The 12,781-nt window shown below is 46.0% G+C and overlaps 1 protein-coding gene across 1 annotated transcript; it reads right to left on the bottom strand.

Annotated features, from left to right (window-relative positions):
* Nucleotides 1-1,422: 1,422 nt before the first annotated feature.
* On the bottom strand, nucleotides 1,423-11,366 carry RDH12 (retinol dehydrogenase 12). Its single transcript, XM_046009343.1, has 7 exons — nucleotides 11,212-11,366; nucleotides 9,483-9,601; nucleotides 8,790-8,945; nucleotides 8,029-8,133; nucleotides 6,762-6,971; nucleotides 5,199-5,388; nucleotides 1,423-2,201 (listed from the first exon to the last, which is right to left on the bottom strand). Exons 1-7 carry the CDS (start codon nucleotides 11,277-11,279, stop codon nucleotides 2,099-2,101), a joined length of 951 nt encoding a protein of 316 aa, XP_045865299.1. The 5' UTR covers nucleotides 11,280-11,366; the 3' UTR covers nucleotides 1,423-2,098.
* Between the last annotated feature and the right edge of the window lie 1,415 nt (nucleotides 11,367-12,781).

The raw sequence follows: 12,781 nt of genomic DNA, 5'->3' as shown, positions 1-12,781 counted from the left end.
CCTTTGCCCATTCATGGTCCTGAATTATTCCTTGAATGTGTTGCTCCCTCCACCCTGGGAAGCAATAGAGCATAGCAATTAAGAGAGCAGATTAACTAAGAGACCAGGAGTCAGACTACCAGGGTCTATTCCGCCACTTACCAGCTATGCGAACCTGAGCAAGCTGCTTCACTTCCCTGTGCCTCGTCAGTAAAATGGAGATAAAAATAGTACCTATCCCAGAGAGTTCAGGTGAGGGTAGCTAATCCTAATTAACATAAGTGCTCTGAGTTGGCTACTGTTGCTCCCCCTTGGTGAGGTGGATGGGATGGCCCCCAGCTTAGGTGTGGATAATCATTGTCTTAAGCCAATTAACAGAGCCCATCTGTAGTATTCGTTCAGGCCAATGAGGCACAAAGAGATTTGCTGGGGCTTCAGGAAGGAAAAGTTTCATCTTTTTTCAGGACCATTTCTCTTTCCCGGAGTTGCACGAACCAACAGTAAAAAGACATTTGTGAGACAAGGGAAACTTGGATTCCAAGAATTAACTTATATTCAAGAATTATTAATGTTCTCAGGAGTGACAACAGCACTGCGGTTGTGTAAAAAAAGTTCTTATTTGGATACGCCCATTAAAGTACGTCTGGGTGGGTGGAGATACAATGTCTGGAATGTTCTTGAGAATATCCCACCGCAGCCTACAGAGAACAAATGTCCTGCAGGAAACAGACAAGACTGACAAAACGTTAACCGTGTGGATGCTGAATGATGGATAGGTCCCTGAGGATTCGTGGTACTACTTGTTATGCTTTTATCGAAAATCCATGTGATGAAAAGGTTTTTTTAGAAAAGTCTCCTTGCTATGGAGGGAAAGGGCATTTTTGATCCCAGAGGCCCTATGGATGCGTTAGGACTAGAACTACTAGCGTGACTTTCTATGTCAGTCGAAAGATCACACAGGTCAGCGCCTGCCTCCTCTTGGTGAACTTGAGCACCTAAGGCAAGAAGCAGGGGGCAAGGGAGCAAGGAAGGCCAGGAGAAAGAAGAACTGTGATTTTAGGTGGAGGGTTTATCAGGGCTGGTCTTTCTGCCTCTATGCATCAAATTAAATGAAGTCCTGTATTACCTCTGGCCTTAATCTGTACTGGAGATCAGCATCTGTGTGATTTAAGTTCCTCCTGTTACATCTTTGACAATAAAATGGGAGAGCTGGAAGAAACTACAGAAAATACCCAACGGAACCATCTGATTTTGCACCCAGACACAATATTCTAAGAAGGTTATGGGTGGGGGGGGTAGGGTGAGATACTACAGGAAGGCTGGCTTTCCCGCTTTGTTCCAGTTCTCCCTGGCTACCCTGACAAAATAAATAAGACAGTAAGAAGAACACACAGTCTTTATTTCCTCTAAAATTTCAGGTAAAGAGAACTTTGTGGAAAGAAAGCATCTATGCAGTTGAAAATGAGAAGGCCCAAAATTACCCAATATTATGTCAATTATATCTCAATAAAGCTACAAAATTTTTTTTCAATTTCTTAAAGAGAACCAGAAAGAGAAAATGGGAAGGGTCAGCTTCAATGCAGTGGCTCCAGGATGCTCAAAGAAAGAAACCAAAGTCAACCAAGGATAAGCCAAGATTTTCCCAAGTTGGTCTGGCCTCCAGAGTGGTGACTAGTATCTCAAAGAGGAAGGAGATCAGCCCAGAGTTTGGGTCTACAGTCCCTGGAAATAATATATCACTGATGTTTCTGTCACTCAGCTGAGCATGCTGGCTGGTGTTTCTGGTATTGGTGAGGAAACTGACCTAATTGCCCAGGCTCTTCGGCCATACCTGTGCCCAGCCTGACATCTGCCCAGTCCTCCTGCCCAGAGAGGGCAGCTGACTCTGCAAGTCTTGGAGAAGAATGCTCCATAGGTGTGAACATCTTGTGCCATGAACCAGCCTCACGAGAGAGTTAGGGGTGCAAAGGTTTCCAAAAGAGTCTGGAGAATCAGAGCAGGGCAGGATTCTCAACAGCAGCCAGCCAGGAGGACGGTCCTTCCGAGGGGGCCTTCTTCTTGGTTCCCTTTCAGCAAGGCAGGCACTAGGCCTGATAAAGCTATGGCTCTTCCACCAGCTCTACTCCCACTGGATTCCTAGAAGCTCACAGCTGACATTCCACAAGCGCTCGGCTGTTTTGTTATCTCGAGATTTTGGAGACACCCAGGCCTTCTTGCAGTCACTGGAAGGCAAAGAAAGAGCGTGAGCATCCAGGAGTGGAAAACAACAGTCTGGAAAAGTTGATGGCCTCTTTCTCAGAATGTATTTCTAAATGTGTAAGATATACTAGATGAAAAGGAACTAATGTATTGAAATATGGTTTTAAAATATTTTAGAGGCGCCTGGGTGGCTCAGTGGGTTAAGCCTCTGCCTTTGGCTCAGGTCATGATCTCAGGGTCCTGGGATTGAGCCCCGCATCAGGCTCTCTGCTTCTCCTCTCTCTCTGCCTACCTCTCTGCCTACTTGTGATCTCTCTCTGTCAAATAAATAAATAAAGTCTTTAAAATATTTTAAAGACAGGTGCGTGACAGAGTGATACAGAGCCTTCTTCGTTAATGTATTCTACAGCAGGAGCTTGCGCTGGGTCTAACAAGAATACCGGCCTTTGCAGTAATGGTGAGCAGAAGTGACACAGCGAGACATCTGCACCAATTGCCATGTGACATGAAAATGTTTCATCTTATTCGTGACAAAGTCACAGGTATCGCTGCTGCTTCTGCAGTTTATGACCCACGTTTGTCATCAAAGGCAATGTCAAATTTCAGGTGGAGGTTAGTGAAATTGAAGATGCAACAATCTTCCCAAACAACTTCATAGACCCCTTCAATTCTATCTGCAGACCCACCGGTGCCCCAGGAGCCCAGCCTCAGCACCCTGTTTTCTTCTGTTTGGAAGGGAGCAGGGATGGAGGAGGGGGCTGGATGCATGAGGAGGTGGGGGCAGAACACAGTGCTCACAGTGTTTTTCGTGTGTGTGTGTGTGTGTGTGTGTGTGTGTGTGTTTGTGTGCGTGTTTCTTTAAATAGTATTTTTTTTTTAATTATAAAATTTCTGTATGACCCTTGGAAAATGCAGTGCTGATAAGGAAGAAAAGCCCATTTACTTTTTCTTACACTCTTGTTTGCTTTGTGCAAGAATATAGACTTTCTTTCTTCCTTTTACACAGAACTGGGATCATACTGCATCTAGGGTGGGGGGAGGTTGTCTTTCTCTTTCAACGAGAGAAGGTGTATTTTAATTATACAAGTGATAAGGCATATGTGATCTTTTAAAAATGTTTTAATAAGCAAATACCTGGACTAAAAGGTTAAAATCCTCCCTCACGCTCTCCTGACTCTTTCTCAAACTCCCCGGAAGTAACTACTACTTACAGTTTGCTGTATATCCTTCCAGACTGTCCTCTATGTATTTACAATGAATACTTACATAGTTCTGTATTTCAGCTTTTTCCCCACAATATTCTATCACCAACATTTTCCCATTAATCAAGTATTATTTGGAAATATTTTACCAACTATAGAATATTTTATCACATACTTACAACAGTGATATCAAACACCCAGATTTCAGGGTGGCATCGTCTAAGAGAAATGGGATGTGACCCACAGGTGTAATTTTAAATTTTCTAGGAAAATTTATAAAGTACCTTTTAAAGGAGAAAAATAAATGGGTGGAATGAATTTGATTAATATATTTTATTTAACTCAATATAGCCAGATAATTTCAGAGTGTAATCAATATAAAAAATTATTAATGAAATATTCCAAGTTTCTTTTTTCATACTATGTCTTCAAAATCTGGTGCACATTTCATACTTCCAGCATACCCCATTTTGAACAAGCCCTATTTCAGGAGGTTGGTAGCCACACATGGCTAGCGGCAGCCACCCTGAACAGCACAGCCTGGCAGCCAGACTGCCTGGGTTTAAATCCCAGGCCTACCACTTACAAGCTATATGACCTTAAGCAAGACTTAATTATTCTGTGCCTCAATTTCCTTGTCTGCAGAATGTGGATAATATTATTATTTACCTCCTAGAGTTGTGATGATTATATGAATTATTTCATGCAAAATATTTAGAAAAGTACCAAACACTTTCAAGAGCTCAAGCAACATTGGCTATTATTATTTATCCATTCTTCTATTTTTTTAAAGATTTTATATATTTGAGAGAGAGAGTGAGACAGAGAGAGAGAACATGAGTGCAGTGAGGGGCAGAAGGAGAAGCAGGCTTTCCGCTGGGCAGGGAGCCCAAGTGGGCTCATAACCTGAGCCAAAGGCGCTTCACCAACTGAGCCACCCAAGAGCCCCCAGCCATTCTTCTATTTTTGGGCACTGAGGTCATTGCCAATGCTTCACTTAATAAATGGTGCACCAGGGTCACCTGGGTGGTGCAGCTGGTTAAGCGGCTCAGGGCATGATCCTGGGGTCTTGGGATGGAGCCTCAGGGGGTCAGTATCCCCGCCTAGTGGGGAGTCTGCTACTCACTCTCCCTCTGCCCCTCCCCCCACCTGTGTGCACACTCTCTCAAATAAATAAATGGTGCGCCAATGAACAGCCTTCGACAAATGGGACAGAATAGCAGATGGGGATGGATCAAGTCATGGAATGGGAAGGAGATTTAATCTTGGGCTTCCTCTTATTCCCAATCTCTGATTCCCCATTGAGCCTGAGGCAAGATTCAACAGTGAGGTGTCTATTTCTGCGTTCCCACAGATGGTACAATCTTGGCACCGCTGGGAGAGAGTGCACTGTGGAGAGAGGTGACCTTGCCTCTGTGCTTGGTGCTAAGTGGTATGAACAAATTCATGAAAGAAATCGGTTAAAAGCTTCAAGGAGGAGAGAAAGGATCCAGAAGGCCTGTTACTGTTCTTTCCAAGACATAACCAATAGGGACAGTCCTTTCTAACAGCTCTCAGAAAGGTACAAAGCTTACCTGAAAGTGTGGCACACAAGATATAAAACGGAAACATAAAAGCAACTCTTGCCTAGTTCCTAATGTGAGTTCCCTTGGAAAAGTAACAGCACTTGATTTGCAGGCCCAACCCAAACCTGGATTCCATGATCAGGCACAAACTTTGCCACCAGGGTGGGATGCAAAGCTCAGGGAGCCCTGTGCCCACCCCAACCCCCCACCCCTGAGCCAGGTGATGGAACCAACCAGGACCACCTCCACGCACCTGAAGTACTTGCCACTCAGCGGCTCGAGGCCCTCAGCCAGGGCACAGTGCAGGCTGGTCTGCGCCCCCTCCCAAGGCGACTTGATGAAGGGGGAGAAGAGCCTCCAGAGTAGGCACAGCAGGAAGGAGTGTCGGACCAGCTCAGAGCTGACGATGCCTGGGTGCACAGCGTAAGTGGTGACCCCCGTGCCTAGGGCAAAGTAAGCACTGTTAGTTCAGGGGCTCATCCGAGCCTAAAGAATTAGCTCATCTCCTGCAGCAAAATATACAAATGAGAAGGAACTCAGAGAACAAAACCCCAGGTTCAGAAGGTGCCTCTTCCAGCCAGGTAGAAACTGAAAGAAATTTATTGATCTCTCCCAGAAAGATCTTTAGCCTTCTCAGCCTTCTGTGCTTCACAAGGAGTGCTTGATGGAAGGAACTTCTATTTCAATGTCAACTTTACTCTGTGGCTTAAGTATTAATAATAGGAACAGCCACGTGTAGTAGTAGTAGTAGTAGACGGGGGAGGAGGAGTACCAATTATTAACAGTGGTATCCTTGAAATTAGAAGGGATTAGGGAAAGCAACTAGTTGGAAGGCAGGAGGCTAGAACTTTGCATTGCAACTGCTGGGCAAGTGCATTTTATGGGGTATAGATTGAGGGTGTTGATGGAGATAATGGAGGTTAACATGACCTCAAGTCACTCCCCTGTGCCTCTACTAGCTTTAGTACTTATTATGAGCAAGGGCTATGCTACCTGCTTCACGGGCATCATCTCAATTATGATCATCATTATTATTTCTTCTAATAATTACCCTATTCTTCTACCTTCTGCATTCTCATGGCAAATGCCATTGTTCCCAGACTCTGACTTATTCCTGGTGGCAAATGGTCTCCAGATTTGCAGGTGTCAAAGCCAAGCAGCTCAGTGAAAACTTCCAGGGAGCACAGATCAGAGGATTAAGAGAAGACTCCCTCATTTTACAGCTGAAAGGATGAAATCAGGGGAAGTTAAAGGAACGTGTCCGTATACACATATGGCTCTGTGTGGTATGGCAAGAGCTCAGACCCAGGGGCCTGATCTCCAGCCAGAGCTCTCTGACTCCAGGCAGTGGCAGCTCCATAGCTTAGCTCACCAAATAGAACCCGGCAGGTGGCACACACAGAAGGAAACCCCCTGAATTTAAAGCAGAGTTCCCACATGCCACTCCGGACTTCTTCCTTCATGTGGCATCTAACCTCAGGCTGACCACTTCTTCGAACCTCAGTTTGGATCCCTAAAACAGTCATCATAGTAACTGCTCTGCCTGTTACAAGAGTTTGTTGTGAAAAGTCAAATGAGATACTAGAGAAGAGATAAGATGTGACATGAATGTAAGGTAATTTTGCGGATTCCCAAACCCTGTTCCATTTTAAGCTTCATAAGGACAAGAATTGTTTTTAGTCTGTTTACAATCTCATTCTCATTAGGATATAAAGCTACCACAGAACGGTGCCTGTTTGACATCGTGACTTCAGAAGTTTCTGAACAGAAGACCTCGCTTTTGCTACTTTAGTCCCAACCCTTTCTGCAGACTTACCTTGGAGCCTCCTGGCCAGCTCCCGAGTAAAAAGCACATTGGCCAGCTTGCTGTGGCAATAAGCCAGACCTCGGCTGTAGTGCTTCTCACTCTGGAGGTCATGGAAGTGAATCTTGCCGGCATGGTGAACCACAGATGACAGGTTCACCACCCGTGCAGGGATGGACTCCTTCAGCCGCTCCAGGAGCAAGTGGGTGAGAAGAAAGTGGCCTGCAAGGACAGCCAGCAAGGGAGATTGGAGTGAGAAGAATAGACTTCATACCCGGGCTCAGAGGGTTGAAGCTGATAGTAGGATTTCAGCAGTAGCTCACTATCTTTTGGGTATCAACAAATTTTGATGCTGTGATAACTCAGGGCAAATGATCAGTCAGTCTGACCTAGTGGGTTCCTCAAGCCGAGGCCCAGAGCTAGACAACAGGTAAGGCAATACAGACTTAACCAGTGTTTATTTGTCCCTCTGCCCTTTCCCAATCCAGCCATCTGCCACCGGCTGGCTTCCGACCACCCTTTGGTCATGATTCCCCAACTGAGGTTCCAGGTACATTCATGTACGGAAGGAAGGATGGAATAGTCAGGGGAAATAATTTGCCTAGGACCAGAGAACATGTTCCATAATCTCCTCACTAGAGCCATCACCTTGAATTCTGAAGTCCAGCCTCATTCATACCTCAGGTCCTTAAGGTCTGCCTCTTCCATGGTCTGACCCTTGACTTTGTGACCCTTTGTCATAGATGTGTCCCTCTCCAGCCAAACACAGACTCCTGCACCTGCCATGCCTGACCCTACTTGGCAAGCCTTGCACTACCACGGCCCCACCTAAGAATGACATTCTTCTTCTTGGCATCTCCCAAGTTTTGGGGTTTCTTAGTGGTAAGGATCTCACTTTCCTGTACTGGTCAATGGAAAAATAGTGAAAAACCAGCATGTCCAGTCAATTGGAATCCTGGGGTCTTTGAGGACCACTAGAGATTCTCAGCACTGATATAGGGTCATCTCCATACAGAAAACAAGATAGGGTTTTCTTGCTTTTCAGTCACTCAAAAATACTTACCTGGGCACCTGGGTGGCTCTTTCAGTTAAGCAGCCAACTCATGATTTTGGCTCAGGTCACGATCTTTGGGTCCTGAGATCAAGCTATGTCAGGCTCTGTGCTCAGCGGGGAGTCTGCTGGAGGTTCTCTCTCTCCCTCTGATCCTCCCTCCCCTCTTGTACTCTACCTCTCTCTCTAAAATGAACAAATGAATCTTTAAAACAAAACAAAACTTACCAAGGTGGTTGACTCCCAAGTGGGTTTCAAAGCCATCGGCTGTCTTCGAATATGGACACATCATCACCCCTGCATTGTTGATCAGAATATGCAGCTGCTTTTCCTCTATAGAGCAAAACCAAGCAGACCCTGTCATTAGCAAGGAGTCCACTAGCTGCCTGTTGCAATCCTGAGTATTTTCTCCTTGCCCTTGGATCTATCTCAGTGATATTTAATAAAGAGTCATTGGGTTTCTAAATTCAGCTACTGATATCTTCCAAGACACCACTATTCATTCATTCATTCATTCAGCAAATGTATACTGAGTACTGACTCTGGGCCAGGTCCACTTAGCTACGCACTGGACATACAGCCACAAAACAAGACAGACCCTGTCCTTCATGAATTTCATAGGCCTTGGTGGAAGCTAATCATCTTCCAAGACACAGAAGAGTTCTGGCAACAGCACAACTTCATCTAGTACCTGTGGCCACAGAAGGTTGATTCTCAGGATGAGAGAAGAGAGTGACATCAGGGCCACACCTTGAGGCCAAGGTGCAAGCCCAGACAGAGAGCCCAATTTTCCCATTTCTGAGGAAAAGGATGATAAGGATCCTGTCCAGCTTGTCGACTGCCAACTCCTTGCCCTGCTCGTTCAAGTGGCAGAACCTGTCCAGTGGGATCCATGGTGGCTCTGATGTAAGGGTCCCAGGTGGCACAGGGTGGAGCAGCCACTCCCACACCCAGCTTCTGGCTTTTCTGTCTCCTCACGGGGGCCTTACCTGCCAGAAAGCCCTCAGCAAAGGCTCGGATGGATTTGGTATCAGATAGGTCCAGTTTCCGCACCAGCACCTGGGAGTTCTTTGTATCAGCTCGGATTTCACTGGCTGCAGACTCCCCCTTCAGTACATCTCGGCAGGCAATGTACACCCGGGCTCCTGGGGCCAAAGCAAAGAGAGGTCAATACGTTCAAACCCTAAGCTGAAAAAGAGGAGGTGAGCTTGCCACTGGGGGACAGAGCACTCTCCCCGCCCAGCCACCCCTAAACTGTGAGTGGCTCAATTCTGCCTCGGAATTCTCACTAGTAGAACCGCTCAGTCCCTTTGTTATCAGCTTAACCCGAGGCTGGGAACCCTGGTCTTTACACACGGGCATTTAATGTTGCTTGGTCCCTCCTCTTAGAATAACTGATTCGACCAATATTATACATCGACATCATTATTTCCCTTTATACCCTAGGGAAGGAATATGGAGGAAAGTTTAAGGTATGGAGTAAGTTGGTGTCAGAGCTGGACCTGAATTCTAGGTTCCTTGAATTCCTAACAGAACTCCAAGACCAGAAGGAAAGACAAGAAAATGTGGACAAAATGGGGAAAAAAAAAAAAAAAAAAAGAAAATGTGGACAGACACCCCTCCCTCGCCCAGTGAGAGGGCAGGAGGCACTGTCCTATGAACACGGGAGGGGGAGGACTTGCCTCTGCGAGCCAGCTCTTTGGCCGTCTCCTTGCCGATGCCCGTGTTGGCGCCGGTGATGACCACTACCTTCCCGGGAAGCTGCACGTTTGATCTACAAACCCCACCAGCAAAGAACTTCCTATAGGCAAGGGAAACAAAAGCATTCATGCACCATCCTTCCCAATTCCACACGGAGATCAAGATAAAATCCATTCAGCCTCCAAGAGAAATTTCTTTAAGTTGTCATCAGGCGACCCAAAGAAGCTAACCTTCAGGGGACACTGTTTTCCCACTGGGGATCCTGCTCATCACCTCAGGTTGGAAGGTCATGTGCCCAGAAACTACAAATGATCATTTGGACGAACTGAATAAGTGCTCTTGAGCCAGGGCCAACAGAGAGCTTCCCTGTTAGAAAGCACTGATGCCTAGCTCTCATCTAAAGGTTCCAATAGGTCAGCTTCCTCCTCTAACCTGCATTCAAAACATATGGGTGTTTTGTGGCATCAGTGGTCTTGAAGCGTAGGTCTTCAACCAGCATCAATGGTGAGTAATTGATTAACAGCATTCAAATACGACTCTTGGGCTGCTTCTCCAGTTTGAGAGAGCCAACATCTTTGGAGGTTTTCGGCCGTCCTACTAGAGATTCCATTCTAGCCATCGGCACACAGAGAGAAACTTCCCTTTTTCAGATGTCTGCACAGGGAGCATCCTCTCACATAAAGCTGACTTGACAATTTCCAAAAAGGAGGAAGGGAACAGGGCAGAACTAACATTTCCTGAGCATCTTCTGACTACCAGGCACCAGGCTAGGCACTTTCTGTATAGAAATTATTTTAATCCCCTTGACCACTCCATCATTAGTCCCATTTTATAGCAGAGAAGATAGAGGGTCAAAGAAGTTCCAGTCGCTTGCTAATGGTGGCAAAATTGGAACTTAAACCCAGGTTTCTATGCGAGGACCTAGAGCAACACTCTGTTCCTGATATGTCCATTTAACCTTCTTCATTGTCAGCAATTTTCAAAATTTTCACTCAGAACACTATGACACCTCCAGATATCCCACAGCAGAAGACCCGTCCCAAATCATTAGTTGGAGATAGTCTCAAAGGTAAAAGAGTTTGTTTCCTTTGCAAAATGCCTGGTACTTAACAATGAGTCCCTCAGCAACGACCTCCCATAGTAGCCCAGCAGGATCTCCTTGATCAGGGGCAGTGAAGAAAGGACCTAGGGACCTTCAGAGAAACCTAAACACTCCCACTTCTGTTGTGTGTTCAGTGACCTCATAGGGTCAACCGTTCACTAGCATCAGCATTCAGACAAGCCCCTTTCTCCCAGTCCCCAGGTACTTCCTTCCCATTTTCCACCAGGGTATTCCTAACGACCTCCTTCCTGCTTTTTCTTTTTCTTTTTTTTTTTAAGATTTTATTTATTTATTTGACAGACAGAGATCACAAGGAGGCAGAGAGGCAGGCAGAGAGAGAGAGAAGGAAGCAGGCTCTCCACGGAGCAGAGAGCCCGATGTGGGGCTCGATTCCAGGACCCTGGAATCATGACCTGAGCCGAAGGCAGAGACTTTAACCCACTGAGCCAGCCAAGCGCCCCCTTCCTGCTTTTTCTGCCCTGACCTTCCCTCCCTCAGCCTCCGTCCCTTTCTTCTTTCAGCAGCTGAGAACTCATCTACTTACAAGCTCCTTGTCTCCAATCCAGGGCTTTGCAAAATATTCCATGAGTTACTGAAATAAGACAAACCTGATGGATGGAGCTGTGAAGTACAGGAAAGAAAGGAAGGTGATAAACACTCCCAACATAGCCAGCATCTTTTCAACTTCTTCAGTCGCTGCCGCTTTAGCAAAAGCAACTTGGGCTCCAAGTCTGGTTCGCTCCTGGTCTGACTCCAACTCCTGGCTGCTTGGCACTGCCTCTCCCTTCTCTAGCTCTTCTCGCTCCTGGGTGTTCAGCAGCAGCCTGACTCTATCTAAGCTTAGCCCAGAATCCTATTTAAATCCGAGAGCTGTCAGAGCACAGCCTGCTGGGAGATGTAGTCCTCAGGGAAGACGACAGTGAAAAGACAGAACCTCGCACTTCCTGGCAAAGAGAATGAGGGGAAAATAGAGCGACTCCCCACCAATTGTTTCTCTTATCTAGGGAATGTGTTCTCCTAACACCCCCGACCCCTACTCTGGCAAGACAGAATATTTTTAACTTTAGCAACCAACCCAATGACATTTGGAACACAAGTATGATTAAAATAGAAAAAAAGAGAAGGTAGAAACCCCCAGAAGAATGGTAAGAGAAGTCAGGAGGATGGTCTCCCTCAGTGGGAAAGGAGTAGAGACTGGGAGGGGGCAAGTTGGGAACTCCTGGGGGGATAAGTGTTCTGTTCTTTCTGGTGGGTACTGGTTACAGAGATGTGCTCACTTTGTGAAAATTCTGTGATTCATACACTTCGTTTGTGCACTTTCTTGTATTTTATGTTATACTTCAGTGAAGTTGACACGTATGTGTACATGCCAAGGAAAGAGTTTCAGTGCATGGGCTTTGGAGTGGAATTCATGGTTCAGATCCCAGCCAAGCTCCGTGGCCCTGTGTAAGTTACTCAGTTTCCTACTGTGCAACAGGTATGGTAAAAATATATACCTACCTGTTTTACGTATTCAATTAATTAAATAGGTAGAAAATCTGAGACAGAAACTGGCATCTAGGAAATACTGTGAAAGAGGTGGTTGTTTTGATTAATTGTTTGATTCTTATCTCCTTTGCTATCCCACTTGCTTTACTCACAGGTTTGGAGCAGAAAAGGAAGAAGTAATTAATGGGACTAACATTTCAGTTAGATGCTCTTATTTTTTTAAAGTAGGCTCCCAGTGCAGGGCTTGAACTCATGTCCCTGAGATCAAGACCTGAGCTGAGATCAAGAGTCAGGCGCACAATTGACTGAGCCACCCAGGCGCCCCTCAGTTGGATGCTATTAAAGATGAGCGAAAGCACAAGACAAAAAGCTATTAGATCCCTCCGAAAATGTGTGGGAAGTTGGGAGGAGGGGTCATAGCCCTTGCTCACTCAGCATCCCTATCCTGGACAGGATGACAAGCAAGAGTCAGAACAAGACCCCGAGTCGTGCCCTAGTTTTGCTCCTTCCTATGAAGCCGGAGGAGGTTCCTGGAAGATCCATATGATGAAGAAGACTCCTGTGGCAGACAGGTGTTCATTCCCTCATTCATCCTTTTAACATATACTTACTAGGCACCTGTTGTGTCAGGCATTGCGCCAAGTACCCCGAAGACGCAGTCCTGCCCCTTGGGAATCTCATGGGCCTGAT

The sequence above is a fragment of the Meles meles genome, chromosome 6 (genome assembly GCF_922984935.1).
Source record: "Meles meles chromosome 6, mMelMel3.1 paternal haplotype, whole genome shotgun sequence".
Classification (NCBI taxonomy): Eukaryota; Metazoa; Chordata; class Mammalia; order Carnivora; family Mustelidae; genus Meles; species Meles meles.
Note: the sequence above shows the minus strand (reverse complement) of the source record. Positions and strands in the feature narration are given on the sequence as shown.

Bases quoted from the DNA above. Each gene is read 5' to 3' on its own strand.
- RDH12 (XM_046009343.1), bottom strand. From the start codon at position 11,279: ATGCTGGCTATGTTGGGAGTGTTTATCACCTTCCTTTCTTTCCTGTAC. The intron at 8,946-9,482 runs GCAAGTCCTCCC...CTTTGGCCCCAG, and splicing joins CAAAGAGCTGGCTCGCAGAG to GAGCCCGGGTGTACATTGCC. The intron at 8,134-8,789 runs GTAAGGCCCCCG...TTTGCTCTATAG, and splicing joins TGCTGAGGGCTTTCTGGCAG to AGGAAAAGCAGCTGCATATT.